Source organism: Ananas comosus, linkage group 13 (assembly GCF_001540865.1).
Source record: "Ananas comosus cultivar F153 linkage group 13, ASM154086v1, whole genome shotgun sequence".
In the NCBI taxonomy this organism is placed as follows: Eukaryota; Viridiplantae; Streptophyta; class Magnoliopsida; order Poales; family Bromeliaceae; genus Ananas; species Ananas comosus.
Window position 1 is genome coordinate 2,578,328 of NC_033633.1, and position 20,223 is coordinate 2,598,550.

The window sequence follows — 20,223 nt, forward strand, 5'->3', positions numbered from 1 at the left end:
TTTTTTTTTTTTTTGTTTTTGTTTTTTTGTTGGTAGTAGATAAAATGTGTACGAACTCTTCTTAATTCTCTCTCTTTGATGTAATTTAATATTTTATTAATTTATAAGTGTGCACACATGCTAACTTAAAGGCCCCATCTTTTCCCACTTTTCCTACAAAAACTATGTGAAAAATGAAAATATAATAAGATTACACCACTGTTCCAAAAACCCACTTTTTTTTGTTTTTTGTTTTTTGAGAGATAGGTAGCACGCTACCCGCTTAGTTTATTTCATTTAGAAATAAACTTAGCTAGAAATGTGAATTAACTAGAATTCGAACTTGGGTCTCGGGTACCAACCATCAAGCCCTTTGTCATTTGCTCTAGGGACGGTCGGTTCCAAAAACTCACTTTTAGTTGTAATTCGTGCAGGTTAAAAACATATCCAGAAAAGATTAAACCAAACAGAATCATAAAATCCGACCCGACAAGCCCGACTCGACCCACATAGCCTGTTAGATCCGGCCCAAATCCGGTTAACTGGGCTGGGTTGGTTCTGAAAATTAAATGCCCTGTAAACTCTGAGTTTGTCTTCTTTCCTCTTTTTTTTTTTCTTTTTTTTTTCTTTTTTTTTTTGAGAGAGAGAAATAGATAGTATGCTACCCGATTTAGAAATAAACTTAGCTGAAAATGTGAATCAATCAAGATTCGAACTTGAGACCTCGGTTACTAACCAGCAAGCCCTTTACCACTTGCGCTAGGGACGGTCGGTAACTCTAAGCTTGTCTTCATTCTTAGTTACTTCTAACTTTTAATTTTATTGATAATAATGTTGATAATGACAAATAAAAAAAGAAAAGAGAAACCAAAATCACGGGTGTTTTCGAAAAAATGATAGTAGAGTGTTGAGATCCTATAAACTTTAGCTCTTTTGCAAAACAGGCATTTGAACCGTCAATTTTGGCAATTACATCTTCTAAACTTTATTAAATAATTCAAAAGGCTTCTCTTCATAAATAAATTTGCTAATTAAATAACTATTTTGATTGGATGTTGCGCACATAATTTTGTAAGATTTTAAAATATAAAAATTCTTTTTTTTTCTCCCTCAATTTTAATAATTAAGCTTGGAGATTGCAAAATTGGTTAAACCAAACTTTAATTTTTAACACTTCTTTTATATGTTAGAATTTTAAAAAATAATTTTTTTGTGTTGTAAAGCTTTATAACTACATAGAACCAAAATAATTGTGTAATTAATAATTTTAATTGAGGAGAGCAATCTATTGAATTATTTGATAAAGTTTAGAATATACAATTGCCAAAATTGAAAATTCAGACGCCAATTTACAAAAAAGCTAGAGTTGAGGGAGTCTCTCTATACACTTTATCCTAAACTGTAACTGAGTTTTTGAGAAACAAGTTATAATAATCGTGCCATGCACATCATAATCTTAAATTAAAGTGTAATTGAGTTTTTGAGAAACAAGTTCTAATACACGTGCGATGCACATCATAATCTTAAATTAAACATTAATTTTAAGTTAGAATAAATTGTGAATCTGTATTTTGAATTTAAATGGTTATTGGTGGCAGAGTCTATTTTTTAATTAATTTATTTTGTAAATTTGACTTGTTTCTAGCTATGTTTCTAAATATTTTTTATATGCGTTCCATAACAAATAATTTTTTTAAATACATACCCAAAAATTTAAATTTAATTTTGAATTCATTATGTAAATTTAAATAATTATTGATTTGACAAGTCTATCTTTAAACCATTCTTTTTTTTTTCAGACCTAATTTATTTTTAGTTATTTAATTATTTAACTTTTTTTTTTGTAATGTGTACCAAAATGGTTTTTTATTCAGATTTTGCCGATCAACTTAAGATTTTCAATCGACTTTTATATATAGTATAAAAGATAGTATAGATATCGATATGGATGATTAGTACAAGAATGATCCAGACTGTCTTGGGCTTTAATTTTTGGGCCTTTCTAGTCCCAGGTCTAACAATCAGACTGAAGAAAGCTTGGGCCAGGCCTATGAGTTGCCTTTGCAGTTGCTCTCTCTCTCTTTCTCTCTCTCTTTCTTGGCTGAAATACAGAAAATTCTCTGTAAATACTTTTGTTTTTATTTTCTTTTACTAACTTTTAAAAACCTATATTTTATCTCTCAAAATTTCATGTTGATGCTTTTAGCCCCCTCCATTCGGGTTCTGTCACTATGTCGTCCATTTCTTTTAATTTATACCGAAATTACCCTAAAAAATTACATAAATATACTAAAAAATATATTTTTTTATAAAATAAGTAAGGATAATTTGATCATTTTACTCTATCCGTTCATGCCGAAACTCTTTAAAAATATTTCTGAAATTTTACAAGGGCAAAATGTAGATTTTTATAAGTTATGAGGGAAAAATAAAATAACGGGTATTTATAGGAGTGTTTCTGTATTTTATCGTTTGTTTTTTGGAGAATGCATTAACGAAAGGTGCCCGTAGACCGGATTGGATTTGGATAGTTGATATACTGTACTCGTACTTTAAAAAGAAATGGTTAGAAAAAAAAAAAGTATACCTTACCTATTTAACTTTAGGTCGGGTCCAAGTTTGAGTACTTAAATTATTAATTTGTCCATCGACTTTATTTGAGCTGGTCTGGGTAATGACTATCTGTATACTACCCGTTCAAGATCGGGTACGAGTCGGGTCTAAATCGAATACGAGTATTCATATACATATATTTTTTTATAGATTTTATTAAATAGTCTGTGGACAAATTATAAATCTCCCCCTATAGAGAAAATATAAGTTGTATTAATTACTAATATTATATACCAACATTCAAAAAAAATAAAGAGGAATCAGAAAATTTACTAAATAAAATATTCATTAAAAAAACTAGGTTGTCGACTATAATTGGAGTGGGGATTTGGAAAAACCTCACTCGTGCCACGCTTGTAGAGGATTAATATCGCTGATGATTACGACGATGAAAATATTGTTTCATAAAAAATTCGTAGGCGGAAATGCAATAAAAAAATAAAAAGTAAAAAACAAAGAATAAAAAAATTAGAAAAAAGAAAGGAGTAAAAGAGCGGCTAGAGTATCAGCATTTCATGAGGATGAAAATACTTAGAGACCCCTCGTTTATAAGTCCTATTAAAATTGATCCCTCAACTTCAAAAGTTCAAATTTATTTTATTTATTATCGGATATTTTATCAGGTCCAGTCCGGATCGGGATTTAAAAACTATTCCGGACCTTACCTATTTAAAATTTGGTTCGGGTCGGGTCCAAATCGGGCCGGTGTGGGTGTAAAATATCCGGACCCATACCCAAAATTTTAATGGGTAATTTTTTTTACCCGAATTCTATTTATTTTTTATCGGGTCCGATTCGAGTCCAGATAGGATCCGAATAGGGTCCGAATCGGGTATAATATATGGGATATTTTGGACAGCTGTAGCCGTAATCATCTATCTATCTATGTATATTAAACCTGAAAACCGGGGCACGAGCCTCACATTTACACACAAACACACACTTACACGCACACACACGGAGACTCGACTACTGAACTCAGGATAGGCTACATATATGGCGCCTTATTACTAGACTACTTAAAAATTAAAATTTACCATACTTCGTAGATGCGAAAATGGAACTACTTAGGTAAATTATTCTTTTCTCTCTAAAAGATTAAACAGGTGGAGAATAATTCTACTACTAATATTATGTAACTATGTTCACACTGAGTCCTTTGTTATGCATTAATTATTTTATTAACCAGTATTGCTAGAACACTACTTTATGTAGGCAATACTTTTGATAATGTATATTATTCTTCTCATTCTTCCGAATACCGTATGTTTGACATGTATCGCTTTCGAAAAAGATCAAGTTACGCACTTTATATAGAACTAACAGCATCCAATCAAGCACTCAAAATACGTTTTTCCAGCGATTCATCTAAAGGTGCACGCGAGCTTATTTCGACTGATCGATACCCCATATGGATCTATCGAAGTATTCGGAAATAAGGACACTCGAGATTTCATCAACTTATGCTTATGGATTTAGTATTTTCCTTTCTTTTATGTAGCTAGAGGCTCGAGGTGCGACATACGGATCTAAATTCGAGTAATCATATTGTAAAGTATTGTTATGACAATGCACTAGTCCATTTTAGCTCTATTCGAGGCAAAGTTGTAATCTCCAGTAAGCTTATTTTTGGTCGACATTAAGTTCAAAATTAATTTCCAAGAACTTTTTACCAGCTACAAAAAAGAACAAAGTTTATGTATGTTTATAATCTTAACTACATTTTTGTGGAGCCTATCGATTGCGTAAGAATGAATCTTTACAAGAACTCATTGAATTAGCTCAGACTCTTCGATCCCTGCCTAAGAACTAGTTCGTATAATCAATCGGTTCGAGTAAACACATATTACCATTCAATGTTTTTTTTAACTTTGCATGCAAATTTAAGCTGTTAGGTTTCGAGGGTTTCCTTCGTTTGGTCGACAAAGATGTAGTAGAGAATATGGCGATCAGATTACGTTCGTAAGAAACATAAGCCTACTACTGTACAAGGTTCCCTCTAGTTTCTCGCGTAGGGAGAGTCGAATGTACGTGACTTTCACTTTGTTTCTGGAGGCCACAAAAGTGCAATTATGGCTTTCCCTGGATTTCTTAGGATATCGCCGTATCGAGGTACCTGTTTAATAAGCGGGTCGTCTTCGCGTAAGGGAACCTTGTTCCGATTATCAAACAGCTCGCTCGTATTTGGATCGATTAGACAACTTGGAAACTCGTGATTGATCTCGATACCAATTAAGACAGTTTGGTTTCTCTACAAATGTTTCTCGATCGAGTCTCATTACCGCGCGGATTTACAACTCTATGATCTTATCTGTTACATCAAGCAATGGTCCCTAGAGTGTGTATTGGCTTTACACTACTGATGCTGACAATAAGTTGGTACTAATCAACCAATCATAAAGTAAATGAAGATTAATTCTTCTGTACATATTTTTCAGTAACCTTTTAATCAATGTGACTTTATTAGTTTCTGATGAACAACACAGCGATACACGTAAAAATTCTCTCAACAGAGCTGGTGACATGATGATAGTTTAAATCATAGAATACTCTTCCTCGTCTCCGCGTCTCGTATCGCTGTCGATTCTGCAGAGAATATCTTCAGAGAAGAGATGCATGGCTTCATACGTTATTTAATTACAAGTGGTTCGATTTTTTCATTCATCACTCTTTTCTGTATGATATCGACAACTGCGCATTTGAATAAGTCGTGTTTTAGATCACAACTACTATATTTGTAGACATCGACAAAACTCTACATTATTTAACATATTCTAAGTATGTTATAACCATATCTGCTAAAACTCCTTACAATAGCAATGTTTCTTTACTGAGTAACCTTGTTTTTAGTTGTGAGAGAGGATTATTTTGGTGGATAATTTGTGCGTAAAACAAACATGATTGTATCTTTACTCATACAATCAGTAGTGAACATTGCTGCATCTTTTCCTTTTTCATAACTGAATCAAAGATATATATTTTCCCCTTCATTAAATCATGCTTAAAATTTACCACAACCATTTAACCAAAACATATATAAAATTGTCCACCCCTAATTCTACTACCCATTACCCTATACACATACATATATTTTTTTTGCTCCTAATTGTTCATGGGAGTATATATTCTTTTACTAAACGGCGAAAAAAAGAAAAAAGAAACAAAAGAATCATGCAAACATAAAATTTAACCTTCCCTAGCACTAAATTATACCCCCCCCCTACTCTTTTCTCTGGTTTCTTCTGTATATACAGCTAAAGATGATCAGAAATTCAAAACGGTGGCAAGTTCATAGTTTGGTTCGAGTTCGGCTTCGGCGAACTGAGGCCCGGGAAGTAGAAGCTCGGGTTCGACATGTCGAAGGTCGGCGTCGGCGTCGCGGGTCCGAAGCCGGTGTAGGCGCTCTGCAGATCATCCAGGTTCAGGTCCATGAACCACTCGCTGTCCTCCTTGATCTGGCACACTTCGGTGGACTGGTGGTTCGGGTAGGCCTCCGGCCTAGCCGCCGCCTTGTCGAACACGTCGTTGTCGATGTCCGACTCCGGCGTCCGGAAGCTGTTCGACCCCGAGTCGTCGGTCGAGTCGGTCGTCATCATCGAGGCCTCCTCCTTCTGGCTCTGCATCTTCTCCCAGCTGTTCTTCTTGTTGTACAGCCGGCACAGCACCCAGTCGTCCAGCTGCGCGAATTTTAGAGCAGAGCAGCAGAAGTTAGAATCCGACACGCAAGGAATTTAAAAATTCTTGAAATTTGAAATTTGAGATTTGAAATTTGAGATCTGAAAGAGGGCGGGGCGTACTCTGAGGCTTCCTTTCTTGTTGGGGGAGCGGGAGGTGTCGGCGAGGCGGTACTCGTGCATGATCCAGTCGGTCTTGGCGCCGCGGGGGGCCTTGCCGGAGTAGAAGACGAGGGCTTTCTTGATCCCGAGGGGGCGGTGGGTCCCCTTGGGCACGACGGGCTTGTCGGCCCCCGTCGCCTTCCAGTAGCCCCTCCCGGCGGCGCGGTTCGGCCGCGACCCGTTCGGGTACTTGCGGTCGCGGGGGGTGAAGAAGTACCACTCCCTCTGCCCGAATAATGCCTTCTCTGCTCACAAAACACACATAACTGTCAAATTCAATTCAAACGCGCGAAACAGAAATTTATTTATTTCACAGATACAGAGACACATAACAACATATATGTCGCGCAAAATCTGCTTCGAGATCCGCAACCCCCAGCCGCCGGGGAGAATGCGCACGGATCTCGAAGCAGATCCGACCGGGAGGCAAGAGTTCTTCTAGCTGATCGATCTAATCTAACGTTCGGGAATATTATTCGGGCGCCCATCGGATCCGCTTAAAAATCCGTGCGCACTCCCTGTAGAGATATGCGCGAATCCCAAAGCGGACAATAGAATCCGCCTCGGGATCCGTACGAACTTCCCGAGGTAGTACTGTGCGAATCTCAGTTGCTGTTGTTGTTGTTGTATATATTTTAGAAGTAAGCGAGCAATGGCTTGCGCGCGCTGCAAAATGTGCGAGATGATTTATTTACCTGGGAGCTCCCAGGGGTCGTACTTGTAGAGGTCGACCTCGGCGATGATCGGCACGGGGAGGCGCTCGTACGCCGCCTTGCGGCACAGGTAGTGCACCACGAGCTCCTCGTCCGTCGGGTGGAACCGGAACCCTGGCGGCAGGTTCAGCTCCGCCTCCGCATCCCTCGTCCTCCTCGCCAATCCCATCGCGAAAATTCCCGAGCCAAAACTCAGACCGCTGCTTTTCGCAGAAGCAGAAGCAGATGCAGATGCCGCAGCCGAAGAAGATTTTCCTTCCTTTTTTTTTTTTTTTTCCGAGCTTATGTTTCTTTTGGGGACGGGAATTGTTTAGGAGACTCGAGTGGGTATATATATTAATATATATAAGATATAAGATATGTAATATATGTGTTGGGTGGGGTTTCGTTATTGGGCGGTCGTGGGCCCCACCGTCGCTCGTGGGCGCCGGGAAACTTCGCTGCGGACGAAAGCAGTCAAACCTGGGAGTCGGCCAACTGTTACTGGTCCGACCTCGGGGGAATTCATCGACCGGGCGTCCGCATACCACGTCTTATGCGGGAACAGGCTCTTTCTGTTGTGTGTTGAGTGTGGAAAATAAAATATTAAAAGTTCGGCCGTCCCTAGCGCAAGTGGGAAAGGACTTGGTAGTTGGTATTCGAAATTCAAGTTCAAATTCTAATTGATTCACATTTCCAGCTAAATTTATTTCTAAATAAAATAAACGAAGCGGATAGCGTGTTACCTATCTCTCTCAAAAAAAAAAAATATCGTTCTCCGAAAGCTTACATTTTTTAAAAATAAAAAAATTTGAATTTTTGAATCTTCTCGAGTTTTTGGTCTCTATATAATTTAAGTTCACATATTAGACCTATACAAAATATATTAAACCTGGATGATTTGTAGCATGTGTTTTTTTCGTGTGATTTGAGATCTTACAACGTGCACAAATCATTCAAATTTCTGTACATTATACTAATCTATAAATCAATAATATGTATAAAAAATAATATTTTAGAATATTGTAGCAAGTGTGGGGTTATTATACTATTAGAAGCATATACTTTTAACTTTTGGACTTTTTAGATTCCTAGGGTTTATTTGCAGGCGATGATAATAGTAAGGATCAAAGAGTCCAAAATTTAAAATCGGTACTTCTAAAAGCACCGTAGCTCAGCTCCTGCAGCAATGATCGCGAAGAAAGCCTTCTCCCTAACAAAAGCAGCATTTGCGAAATGTAAAACTAATAAAACACGACAAATGAGCATTAAAAGATTGGCTGGCCCTACTATTGGGTATAATATTATTTGATAGCCTTACTTTTTGGGTATAGTATTATTCGATAAAATTAATGCTGTGAAAAGCGCCAGTTCGAAAAAAAATTGTTCAAAATACTGCAAACAACATCACTATTAGCAGACTCATGCTACCTTTCTTGCTCAAAAAAAAAAAAAAAAAAGAAGAAGAAAACAAACATCACAATTCACAAACTTTCTTTATCAAAAGAGAAAACAAACATCATAATTTACAAACTCAAAAACTTAAAGAGAAGCTTTTCTTGGGCCAAAATCTTTCTACTGTAGTGAAAAATTCAAGAATTTTTTATTTATTTTGTAATATTGTACAAAATAGAAGTAAAAGAATGACCAAACAAGCACTAATTTTTTTTGTACACTTAATCATACAATAAAATAATTAATACATTTTAGTCTGCACTAATTATTGATTCGTTTTCTTTGATGTTATGTTAACTAATTTAAATCGGTAACTTGTACAGCAGATTTCTTTATGTAAAATTTAACTACATTTTTTTACTAATTAATAAGAATCAATTTCTTACAGGTCACTGCAAATATAGTAAATTATAAATATATTTCTACAAAGTTCAACTTTCATATGTTATTCCTACAAAAATTTTAATATTTTTAAATATATTCTTCTAATTTGTTACTGCTAAAATACTGTCTATTTTATAAATAAAATGAACTTTTTGTCATCATAATTTTGTCCCTCCAAAAATCCCAAATGTTAATTAAAGAGAAAAAAAAAGGCTAGTTCATCTCATTAACTAATCAGAATTAAGTATTTAGTCTATGATTAATTAAAATTTTCTAACGAATTCTAATGACAGAAACATTTGAAAATTTTCGAACTTTTACAGAAACAATGTATAAAAGTTAAACTTCATAAAAATATCTATAATTTATTATATTTACAGAAACGTGTATGCAATTAAATCTAACAATTAAAATCTTAAGTTATGACCCTAGAGATACTAACGAGGATTGCACAGAAACATTTATGCGCACGCTTGTTGAATATAATAATGACATTTAATTAATTCGGCGCAGAGGAGATACACCTCCCCACGTTGGAATGTTGCTAATTAATTAATTCTTTAATTAATTTTTATTATTTTATTAAAGCGCACGTGATGGTTTGATTTGATCCATTGAACCGGGAGAAAAACCGATGGGTACATCTGAGAGAGGGGGGGGAGAAAAAGCTGACGGTGACGTCAGCGAGGACCGGAGATGACGTAAGTGCCGACGCTCGCGCACATGGGGTGGGATTTTCGATCTTATCGGAATGGGTTTCGGGTCGCTTCGGCGGCGCCCGACTCCTGTTCGCATTCAAGGGGTGGTCTCACTTCCACTCTTGGTCTTTTATGTGAATTATTATTATTATTATTATTATTATATTACATATTTCTTGGTGCCCAAGGAACCTTTATAAGTGGCTTCGGATTAAGATGAATGTGTTCAAGGTCTTCGTGGTTCGACCTAAAATCATAAAAAATAACATATTACTTTCAGTACATGTGGTAAAAATTTAGTGGTTGATTTTCGAAATTTCAAGTTTAAATTATTTTTTAGTTAAATTTATTTTTTAAAAAAATAAACGAACCGTTAACATGTTATCTTTTTCTAAAAAAAATATCATGAAAAATAATCTTTCATAAAAAATATTTCGGTGAAAAAATGGTTTATGATTTATAGCGTTTGATTTGTAAGAAAAGAAATAATTTTTTTTATCAATATTTGTTTGGTTGGAAGAAAAAAAAACACTCGTTCCGTTTGGTGAAAAAATGAATAAAAAAATATTTACGCGATTTGTGTTTTTTTGTTCTGCTGAAAAATAGCAAAAAAAGAAAGCTTCATTTTTTTTTTCCAAATCAGTAAAAATATTTTTACTGACAAATATTTTTTATAAATAATTTTTTGGTTTGTATTGGGCCCAACCAAATGCCCCCTAATTGCTTACATATTTTTGAAAAAAAATAATTTTTTTTATTTATTCTATTTAGAAGGCTAATATAAAAAATATTTTTTTAACGTTTTAAGTTTTTTTTCAAATATACTTTTTTAGAGTTAGATTCTAATAGTGAACTAATAGAAACAGTTATTATCGCTATAAAATTTCTATTTTGGCCTTAATTTCAAATATATCTTTTATTGTCATCATCTTTTTTTATTTGTGCTAAAGTTAGGGGCAAAAAANAGAAGGCTAATATAAAAAATATTTTTTTAACGTTTTAAGTTTTTTTTCAAATATACTTTTTTAGAGTTAGATTCTAATAGTGAACTAATAGAAACAGTTATTATCGCTATAAAATTTCTATTTTGGCCTTAATTTCAAATATATCTTTTATTGTCATCATCTTTTTTTATTTGTGCTAAAGTTAGGGGCAAAAAAAAATATTTTGACTTTTTGTCCTTTCAAATATATTTTTTTTACCCTCACTAATTTTTTCTTATTTGCCCTTCAATTAAGGATAAAATAGATATTTTAACTTTTTTTTAACTCTCGTAGAAATTTAATCTGGATTTAACCCAAGATGACTTAACGGGTATTAACAACAGGCTTATTTTTTAATAATAGAAAAATATACGAGTGAAATATTTGAACCAAAAAAAGTAGGAATATATAAAATATTTCAAAAATTTTGAGGGGTATATAGATAATTATTCTAAAATAAAAGGGTTGAAATAAAAAAATCTCATAAATATTTTTTATTTTTAAAAATCTATATTTTACTAACTCAAAATTTTAATTAATACATTTAGCCCTGTGTGTCAGGATTCCATCACTATTCCGTCTATTTTTTATAATTTATACTAAAGTTACTATTTCAAATAATTAAAATTTATTAAAGATTTATATTTTCTTATAAAAAAAGAATAATTTGATTATTTCGTCATGTTCGTTAACGTCATAATTCCTTGAAAAAAATTCTGAAATTCAAATCGAGCAAAATTTAATTTTTTCAAAGACAGAAAGAGAAAGTAAAAATATAGAATTAATAGGTACAAAAAAGTTTATGTGTTTTAGCCAAATAAAGAATCCTTGTTTTTTTTTGTGTAGAGAGAAAGATAACATATTATTTCTTTCGTTCATATTTTTTTTTTAAAAAAAAGACGCAACTAAAAATATAAAACAATTAGACTTCAAATTTAAAAGTTCAAATGCCAACTTCGTAGCATGAACTCAACCTCACTTTAAAAATAAAAAAAGGAAAATAAATTATAAACTAATAAAATCTAATTTTTTAAAATCAGATGGTGATCATTAGTGAAAATATGCTAAATCACATGACCTTGCCATCTAGTTTTAAGCACTAATTATTAAAGTACATAAAACGGTTGATCTTCTATTCTCCATGTACATCAAAACAATCAATAGTTAGAGAGATCACTATGCACCTTCTCTTTTTTTTTTTTTCCCCTTTTTTCGCTAGCGTTATTAACAGACCTGAAATTTATCATATTTACTCAGCTCATTCTGTATATAATAATTTTAGCCCTGTTAATATTACTATCACTTTTTTTTTCTCCTTTTTATCTTGGGCTTTGGTTTGAATATTTCTATCTCATTAATGTTTGGAGCATCATAGGTTTGAGTACCATGTTAGAGCGCATATATAGTTATATATAGCGTCAAGCGCTTGACGCTACTGAGTTTTCTATCGTTAGATTTAACTCTTTGACTATTTTTATCTGTTAGATTATACTATTCAATCAATAACTCACTCAATCCTATGGGGCCCACATCATCGTAACCATACATTTTTTTATTTAAGGGCCGAAAACCTAATAGCACCAAGCGCTTGATGTTATTGATAGTATTCCATGCCTAGTTCTATATATATATATATATATATATATATATATATAGAGTAGGGTTACTATACTATTATGAGTATAGAGCCTTTCGTACTCATAAGTTGTTTTCGATATTAAGGTTTTTGAATCGACGATCCACACCGTTAAATATGATCTAGAGTATTCGAAACTTCTAGAAAATAAATTTCGTAATTTTTCGAAATCATTATAAAGTCCATCAAGCAGGTATAAAATAAACGGTCAAAATTGAACGACATCCTAAAAATGGATGATCGGATCCTTCAATTTAAGATCGGAGTTATTGATCTTTATTTAGGTAGTGGATAGAATTTTCTATCAAAAATTCAATATATTCTGATTCTTTTACACCGTTAAACTAGCAAATATTTCATACCGACCGTTAAAAATTGTCAATTTTGTGAGTTTTTGATCGTAGGGAAAATGATATCGAAAAATTATAAAATTTAATTTTTAGAAGTTTTAAATGCTTTAGATAATGTTTAACGGTATTGATCGTCGATTCGAAAGCTCTATCATCGAAAACAATTTATGAGTACGAAGTCGATCATACTCATAAGAGTATAGTAGCCGGTACTATAGTGTTTGTTTTCAATCTTAGGGTGTTCAAATCAACGATCCACACCGTTAAAACTGATCTAGGGTATTTAAAGTTTCTAGAACTAAAATTTTATATTTTTTCGACATAGTTTACCTTATGATCAAACTATTTCAAAATTGTCAATTTTCAATGGCTATTATGACGAGTTTGGAGTTTAACGGTGTAGAAGAATCTAAATTTCTTCAAATTTTGATAGAAAATACTTTAAACTATATAGATTAAGGTTAACATTCTTGATCTTGAATTTAAAAGTCCTATGCTCAAATTTTAAAGATTATTCAATTTCCACCGTCCATTTTGATATAATTTATTTACTAAGTAAACGATATCGAAAAAAACTAAAATTTTATTCCTAAGAAATTCATATACCCTAGATCATATTTAACGGTGTGGATCGTTGATTTGAACACCCTAAGATCGAAAACAAACACTATAGTACCAGAGCTCAGTACTATAGATAGTATAGTAGCCTAAATATATATATATATATATATATATATGCCAAACTTAGGCAAACTAGGCTTATCAGAGCATGTGTGTTTACTTGTCGCGAGGGATGCTGCGATTAGATTTTTCCATTCCTTGTGGAAAATGATGTTACGTACGAAAATGAGGAACATATATAAAATGCAACTCATGCTTTTTAGTTAGATATCTTTTTCCCTCCCAGTTGATAGTAATGTACAACAAATAGAAGATGTACATTGATGTATATTTATGCAGCCTTTTTTCATTTTTCTCTTTTTCTTTTTTTTTTTTCCTTCTCTTCCCTTAGGGGAGGTGCTTGTTTTTCTTGGAAAATTACAAATGTTTATTACTTAAAAAAATTATGAAAATTTTGTCAAAAGTATAGCACTGTTTTTTCATAAAATTAGAACAAAAAATTTTGAAAATTTTTTTTTTTCTTCTATGAACGAAATAACCAAATAAACTTTTTCGGTTAAAAAATTAATTTTTTAAAATATATTTTAATTGGGAAACCCAGCAACCTTGTACTAAGTGATTCCGCTTCTCTTCTACCTCTAATTAATGCTCCAACTTTGTATTTTGTTGAGCAATACTATTTATACACTCCAAATTAAGAAAGTGTATATTATACATCTCACTTATGAAATGAATAAGATTTTTTTTATTTATCAAATGATGTGATAAATAAAAAAATCTCACCCATTAGATAGATGAATGTAAATCATACATTCCGAAATGAGCTGTATAGATAGCTTTTTTCTATTTTGTTTACGCAAAAGACATGGAGCAAAAATCATATACAAATTTAACATCTAAATATATATTAATAATAACAGTCACTAGTTGGCTTAATAGTTAATTATTTGGGTACGTAGCGGAGTTCATTCTCTTGAGTATCCAATTTAAAAAATTGAGAGCGTTCCCAAAAACGTCTATTAAAAAGGAACACATGATCTCACAAAATAGAAAAAGTTTTGAAACAACTCTAATACAACATTACCTAAAAAATTAATCTGGTAGAAAATATCCTATAAATATATTTAATTAACAAGCGTTTTAGATGGTAAAAGGCCTCAATTAGGGTCTTTTCTATTATCGAACCAAAGGCTCCATTAAAATCAATCCTTGTAATTGTATTTAACCTTTAGGACGCGTTTGGTTCGCACTATGAAAGATTATTTTGAGTAAAATGATATCCGAGAATCTTATTCCTATTCATCCTATTACTGGGAATATAGTATTTCGGTGTTTGGTTCGTATGATCATATTATTTAGTCAATATTATTTAACATTACGAAAAATATATAATTAATTAATTAATTTTTTAAAATTAATTTTAAATAATACTATAAAAAAATTTCAACATCTTTTTAGAAAAGACAGAGAGAATATAGATTAGAAAGAGAAAGCATAATTAAAGAAATAGGAAGAGAAATAGAGTCGAGATTAGAGAGAATGAGAGGGTTAAGATTTTAGAAAAAGAGGGAGAGAAATAGCTTAGTTTAGAGAGAGAAAAAGAGTTGAAGTTTAGAGAGAAAAAGATAAGTTTAGAGAAAGATACGAGATTAGAGTGTAAAGAAAAATAATACCAACTAGCCGACGGATAAGAGATTAAGCATATTCTAATTACCCCAATCCATTAATATAAGAATACCCACTCTCGGTCAAAAGAATGAGATTAGTACTTTGGGATATATCTCATATTCCAAATAAATTCAATATTACCAACTAGATTACTTAGTGCGTTTAGCCAAATACTGTCATATTTTTTTTATTTCTGTTGGATTACTAGGAATTTTATAAAGATAGCGCGAACCAAACGCACCCTTATGAACACATTTTAAGTGACCCTATTTTTAAGTAAATACATTTGTTCATTTAGACATTTTCAAACGGCTAAATTTGTGTAGATTTAATGCATCTTATGTCCTAATGTACGTGTTCCAACATTCTTCGCAAAATTTCTCTATCCTCCTAAGATATTTTAGGCTAATGTACGTGTTCCAACATTCTCCGCAAAATTTCTCTATCCTCCTAAGATATTTTAGGGAAATATCTTCTAAGCATGACTTGTTTAACGAGGCTTAATTAACTAGTCAGCTAAATCGGTACTGATCTGAAAGAAAATAATTCAGAAATACATTTTCAGAGAAAAAGACCTCAATTATGGTTAGTTTTCTTTTGTCTCTTCTTTATTATTGATCAAAGTATCGACGAAACTAAATTTTCGTAATGTAGTTAACTATTACAAATATATGTCTACAGAATTTTGCAGTAATGTTTGGATACGCAGCCATAAAACTTAGTAGTGTTTTGGGGGTTGGAGGGGAGACTGACTAATGGAAGAAACCCAATTCCAAACGTTCGAGAATTTTGAGTGAATTTTATTTCACCTTTATCTTTTGTCCCATGTGTTAACTTACTCTATTTTTAATGTTAAAACATTTTTAGAAAGATTAAGACTTCGTTTTGAATTGCGAAAAAATTGCGTTACGTGCTGTCAGAAAGTACGATAAAAAAAAAAATCTTATTTGTTTTCGTATGTAATATTACGTTCTGAATTTCGCGATTAGTCTGTTACGATATATTTTTCGCGGTCCCACTGAAGAACTCAAAAGTATTTCTCTATATATTTTTATCCTAACTCTATTTTATTTAATAGTGTTAGACAGAGCTCAATATCAAATTAAACCTAAATAGTTATACTATACTCTGTTTTATGCTATATCCGAAAGGCATAGTTTAAGTGAAACTACCAATAGAATTGATTTTAATATTAACAAACATATTACTTAATCTAAATTTTATATATCGTCCAATTTATTTATAAATTTAATAAATTTGACTTGTCCTGCTCTGTTGACGTCACAGTCCAATAGTTTCCACTAAACTTCTACAACCTTCCTAGAATTTTTATTTTACTGGGGAAGTATCTTCTAGAGATGACTTATTTAGCAAGCCTTAATTACTTATTTAACTAATTAATAATTAGTCAACCTGGTACCTTCTCGAGTCAAAGCTCCATTTACACTTTCCAAAACTCCAAATTGTCCCCCACTTGTCGTCTTTTTATTTTTCTTTTTCTACGGCGGCTTTGACAAAATTACCCACCAACGACGCATTCTGTCTCCTTCTGAAGCGTTGGATTTGGATTAGATATCAACAGGAATATCCTCAGTGCTCTTGTGTATACGCTGGTACACATACCTAATCATGTACCTGATCGATTCTGAAACTCTTAACTCGTTCTTCTAATGATAAGACATTCGAATCGATGATCTACTAAATATAATTTATAGTACATAAGATTGGTAGAAACTAATTTAAAACTATTCTAAAGAATAACAAAAAATCAGATGTGACGCCTTGTTTTTACAATTCTAGCCCTAATACCTGTAATTCTCTTAATTAACCTCTCGAATCTAACCACCACCCAAGATGTTATAGTCGGGTTAAGAAGTTTAATCCTATTGTACCTTATTTATACAACTATTTTAAATCCTCGGAGTGTTACATTTTTTCTTTCTTTAAGTGTTGATATTCCCGTCATGCATGCTCGCGCACATTCACAAGCACCAGACGATGTGAGATCCTTTTCACTAGCGTTTAGCCGACCTTCTGGCGAGTCACGCTTTTCTCATGATGATGATTAGACGTAGAGCCGTGCTCTATCCGTTGTATAATCCAGACTCAGCCAAGATTCATCTTATATATCCGACTGGTGATTGGTTTTGATACTAATTGTGACGTCCTACTTTCTAAGGGTTCAACTATTTTAGAACTACTTCAGCCCTAATACGCTTAATCCTCTAAACCTCTTTGCTCTATCCATCACACAAAATAATATAGTCCGATTAAGAGGTTTAGTCATACCTAATATATAGAACTATTTCAAAATCTAAAAATATCACATAAGAATATTTTTGGACTTTGTAGATAATATTTAACTATATCATTAATCAATTAAGATGTTCCATCATTAGAGGTAGGATGAAAATATGATAGAATTGATATTTTTAAAACTATTTTGGCTTAATTGTAAAATTATATGTTTGCTGAGTTAATTTTGTCGTATATTGAAAAAAAATAAAACGTACTATTTATTTCACCTGGGATGTGAATGATCCTTACTAGATACTAACATCTTGGGGTCACCACCATATTTTTCTAATTTTTGTCTTAATGATGCCATCATTATATTCTTAACATGACTTTTCCTGTTCAAAGGTATCACAATAAAATCTATTCGATGCTAACTCCACATCTTACCATTTGTAAATAGAAAGTGATACTTTGTGTATTTACAGATGTGATCCGAGATTTGTCGCAGTCGGACGAAAATTGAACCTCTCAACGTTCCTTCCCCCTACCCCGGATATGTAAAAAATACAATGCAGACCTCTATCGCAGTTAATTAATATCTGTAACGAGTCATATTACTATTTTTATCAGGAAGCAATTTAATTATTTTTAATAAGTGTAAAATGCATCAGAATAGAAGATTTTGAGTTCGAGTTACGTCAGATTGTAATATATAAGATTTTTAATTTTTTCCGTACGTGCCGAGTTACTAACATTATTAATTATTAATTTCCTCCATCTAAATTATTTGTCACGTGTCCGCGAACTTATCTCCTTTGATGCCAATCTTTTGCATCTGTTGTTTTTTTTAATATTTTATTTATTTTTATTATTTTAAATTAATACCATTCCGTTAGGAAAAGTCCCACTTACTCACCAACCTCGCAACTACGGAGCCTTGACCTCGGACTAGATCGTGCCAAGTGGACCGAACGTGTTGTATTTTTTATTTATTTTGCTGAAAATGTTAGAACCCCCTCGCCTTTAAACTGTTTCATTGAGTATCACTGAATCTAAAATTAAAATTAAGATTTAAAATTGAAATCTACAATTTTAAATATTAAATTTTAAATTTAAATTTTAAATCTTAAATCGTAAAATTTAAAATTTTAAATCTTAGATCTCAAATTTTAATAAAATTTCTAAATTTTTAAATTTAGATTTGAAATTGTAATCTAATCCATATTTTAATTTAAATTTTAAAAATATTAAATATTAAATTTTAAATCAATATTTTAAATTCTAAATTTTACATTTAGATTTTAAATTTTAAATTAAATATAATTTTAAATTTAAATTTTAAACTTTAAATTTTAAATTTCTTTCACATTTATATTTTAATATTAAAATTTTATATTCTATTTTTGTTTAGCTTTAAAATTTAAAATTTTTTAATTTGAAATTTAAATTTAAATTAAATTTAAATTATTTTTAAAATAAACTAAGTAAAAGATTTTATTTGTAAACAATAAATTTTTTTTGCCAAATATTGCTAAAAGGGTAATTTGGGGATGGAGTATACTTTATTGTTACTATTATTTAATTTTATAAAATGAATCAAATGTAGTAATTCTTTATTTACTGTAATGCAATATTATATTATTGTATTAAAGCAAATGCGTAATATAACATCAGTAGTAATTTTATTAAAAAATCTTAAATATCTAGTTATGTCGAAATACTCTGTAATATTATATAATACGAACCAAACGCACCTATTTGCAATGCCCTATTGCCGACTAGATTACAAATTGGATGAATCAAACATAGTAATTTTGACAGAATTATCTGTAATCCTGACAGCATAACCCAAATCAAACACGCCCTAATAGAGTCCACTATCATATCGATCCTATCATTCTTAATCCAAAAACCAAAAAGTCGTAATCACCAACACCCTTATACTTATGAAAATCATATTACCTCTCTCNGCTTTGCATGTACATCTTTCTATCATTATCAATATTTCTTATTTACTCTTAAATTAAAGAAAAAAAAAATATTTTAATTTTTTTTTAACTCTAGGAGATATTTAACTCATATTTAATCTAAATTAACTTAACAGATGGTAACTGAAGGTATATTTTAGGAATAATTGCCTGTGTACCCTTTAAAACTTTGGAAATATCTCATTCCTATTTTTTTTTTTCTTTCCAATATATCTCTCATATATTCCTCTATTATTCCAAAATATACCTTCAGTTACCATCTGTTAAGTTAATTTAGATTAAATATGAGTTAAATATCTCCTAGAGTTAAAAAAAAATTAAAATATTTTTTTTTTCTTTAATTTAAGAGTAAATAAGAAATATTGATAATGATAGAAAGATGTACATGCAAAGCTCAAAAATTAAAATAATTTTTGTACTCCTAACTTAAGTTCCCGCCGACGTCGCCCCTTCTCCAATCGGTGACTCGATCGGCCACCGCTGGATTTTGATCGTACGGTCGATCCTGCGCTGGAACTACCTCTTTTACATAAACATCCCTACGAAGTAACAAAATTACATATTTATCCTCCAACGCTTTGGTAATCATGTAGGCTAAATTGCACTTTCGATCCTCACAGGTCACACCAGCGCTATTTTAATTCTCAAGCTTTAATTTATTAAAAATTTTCACTTAAATATTCTCAATTATTCTAATTAAATTCCACAATGTATTTTAATTGAGAGTCCAGCTACTATACTATCGATAATACCAAATACTTGATGTTATCTAGTTTTTTGCTGTTACATCTATATTTTTTATTATTTTTATCTATTAGATCATACTATTTAACCAATCATCCCGTCAACCCTAGAAGACTACTATTATCCTAACTGCACGCCGAAAACTTAATAGTACAAATGACCTAGTGCTATTAATAGTACAATAGCCTAGTTCTTTACTTGGCTAAATAATAACATGTCGGTATGACAATGGCAATATTGTAATGCTACAATCGTTAATGCGACAAATACTAAAATGTCGTATTACTATCAAATCAGCGTATTAAGAAAATTGGACTGTAAAATTAAAAATTTTGAGT

General features: G+C 31.7%; 1 protein-coding gene across 1 annotated transcript; it reads right to left on the bottom strand.

Moving 5' to 3' along the window:
• LOC109719801 (NAC domain-containing protein 68-like) lies at nucleotides 5,564-7,456 on the bottom strand. Its single transcript, XM_020246618.1, has 3 exons — nucleotides 7,124-7,456; nucleotides 6,390-6,673; nucleotides 5,564-6,269 (listed from the first exon to the last, which is right to left on the bottom strand). The coding sequence occupies exons 1-3, from the start codon at nucleotides 7,308-7,310 to the stop codon at nucleotides 5,865-5,867; spliced, it is 876 nt and encodes a 291-aa protein (XP_020102207.1). The 5' UTR covers nucleotides 7,311-7,456; the 3' UTR covers nucleotides 5,564-5,864.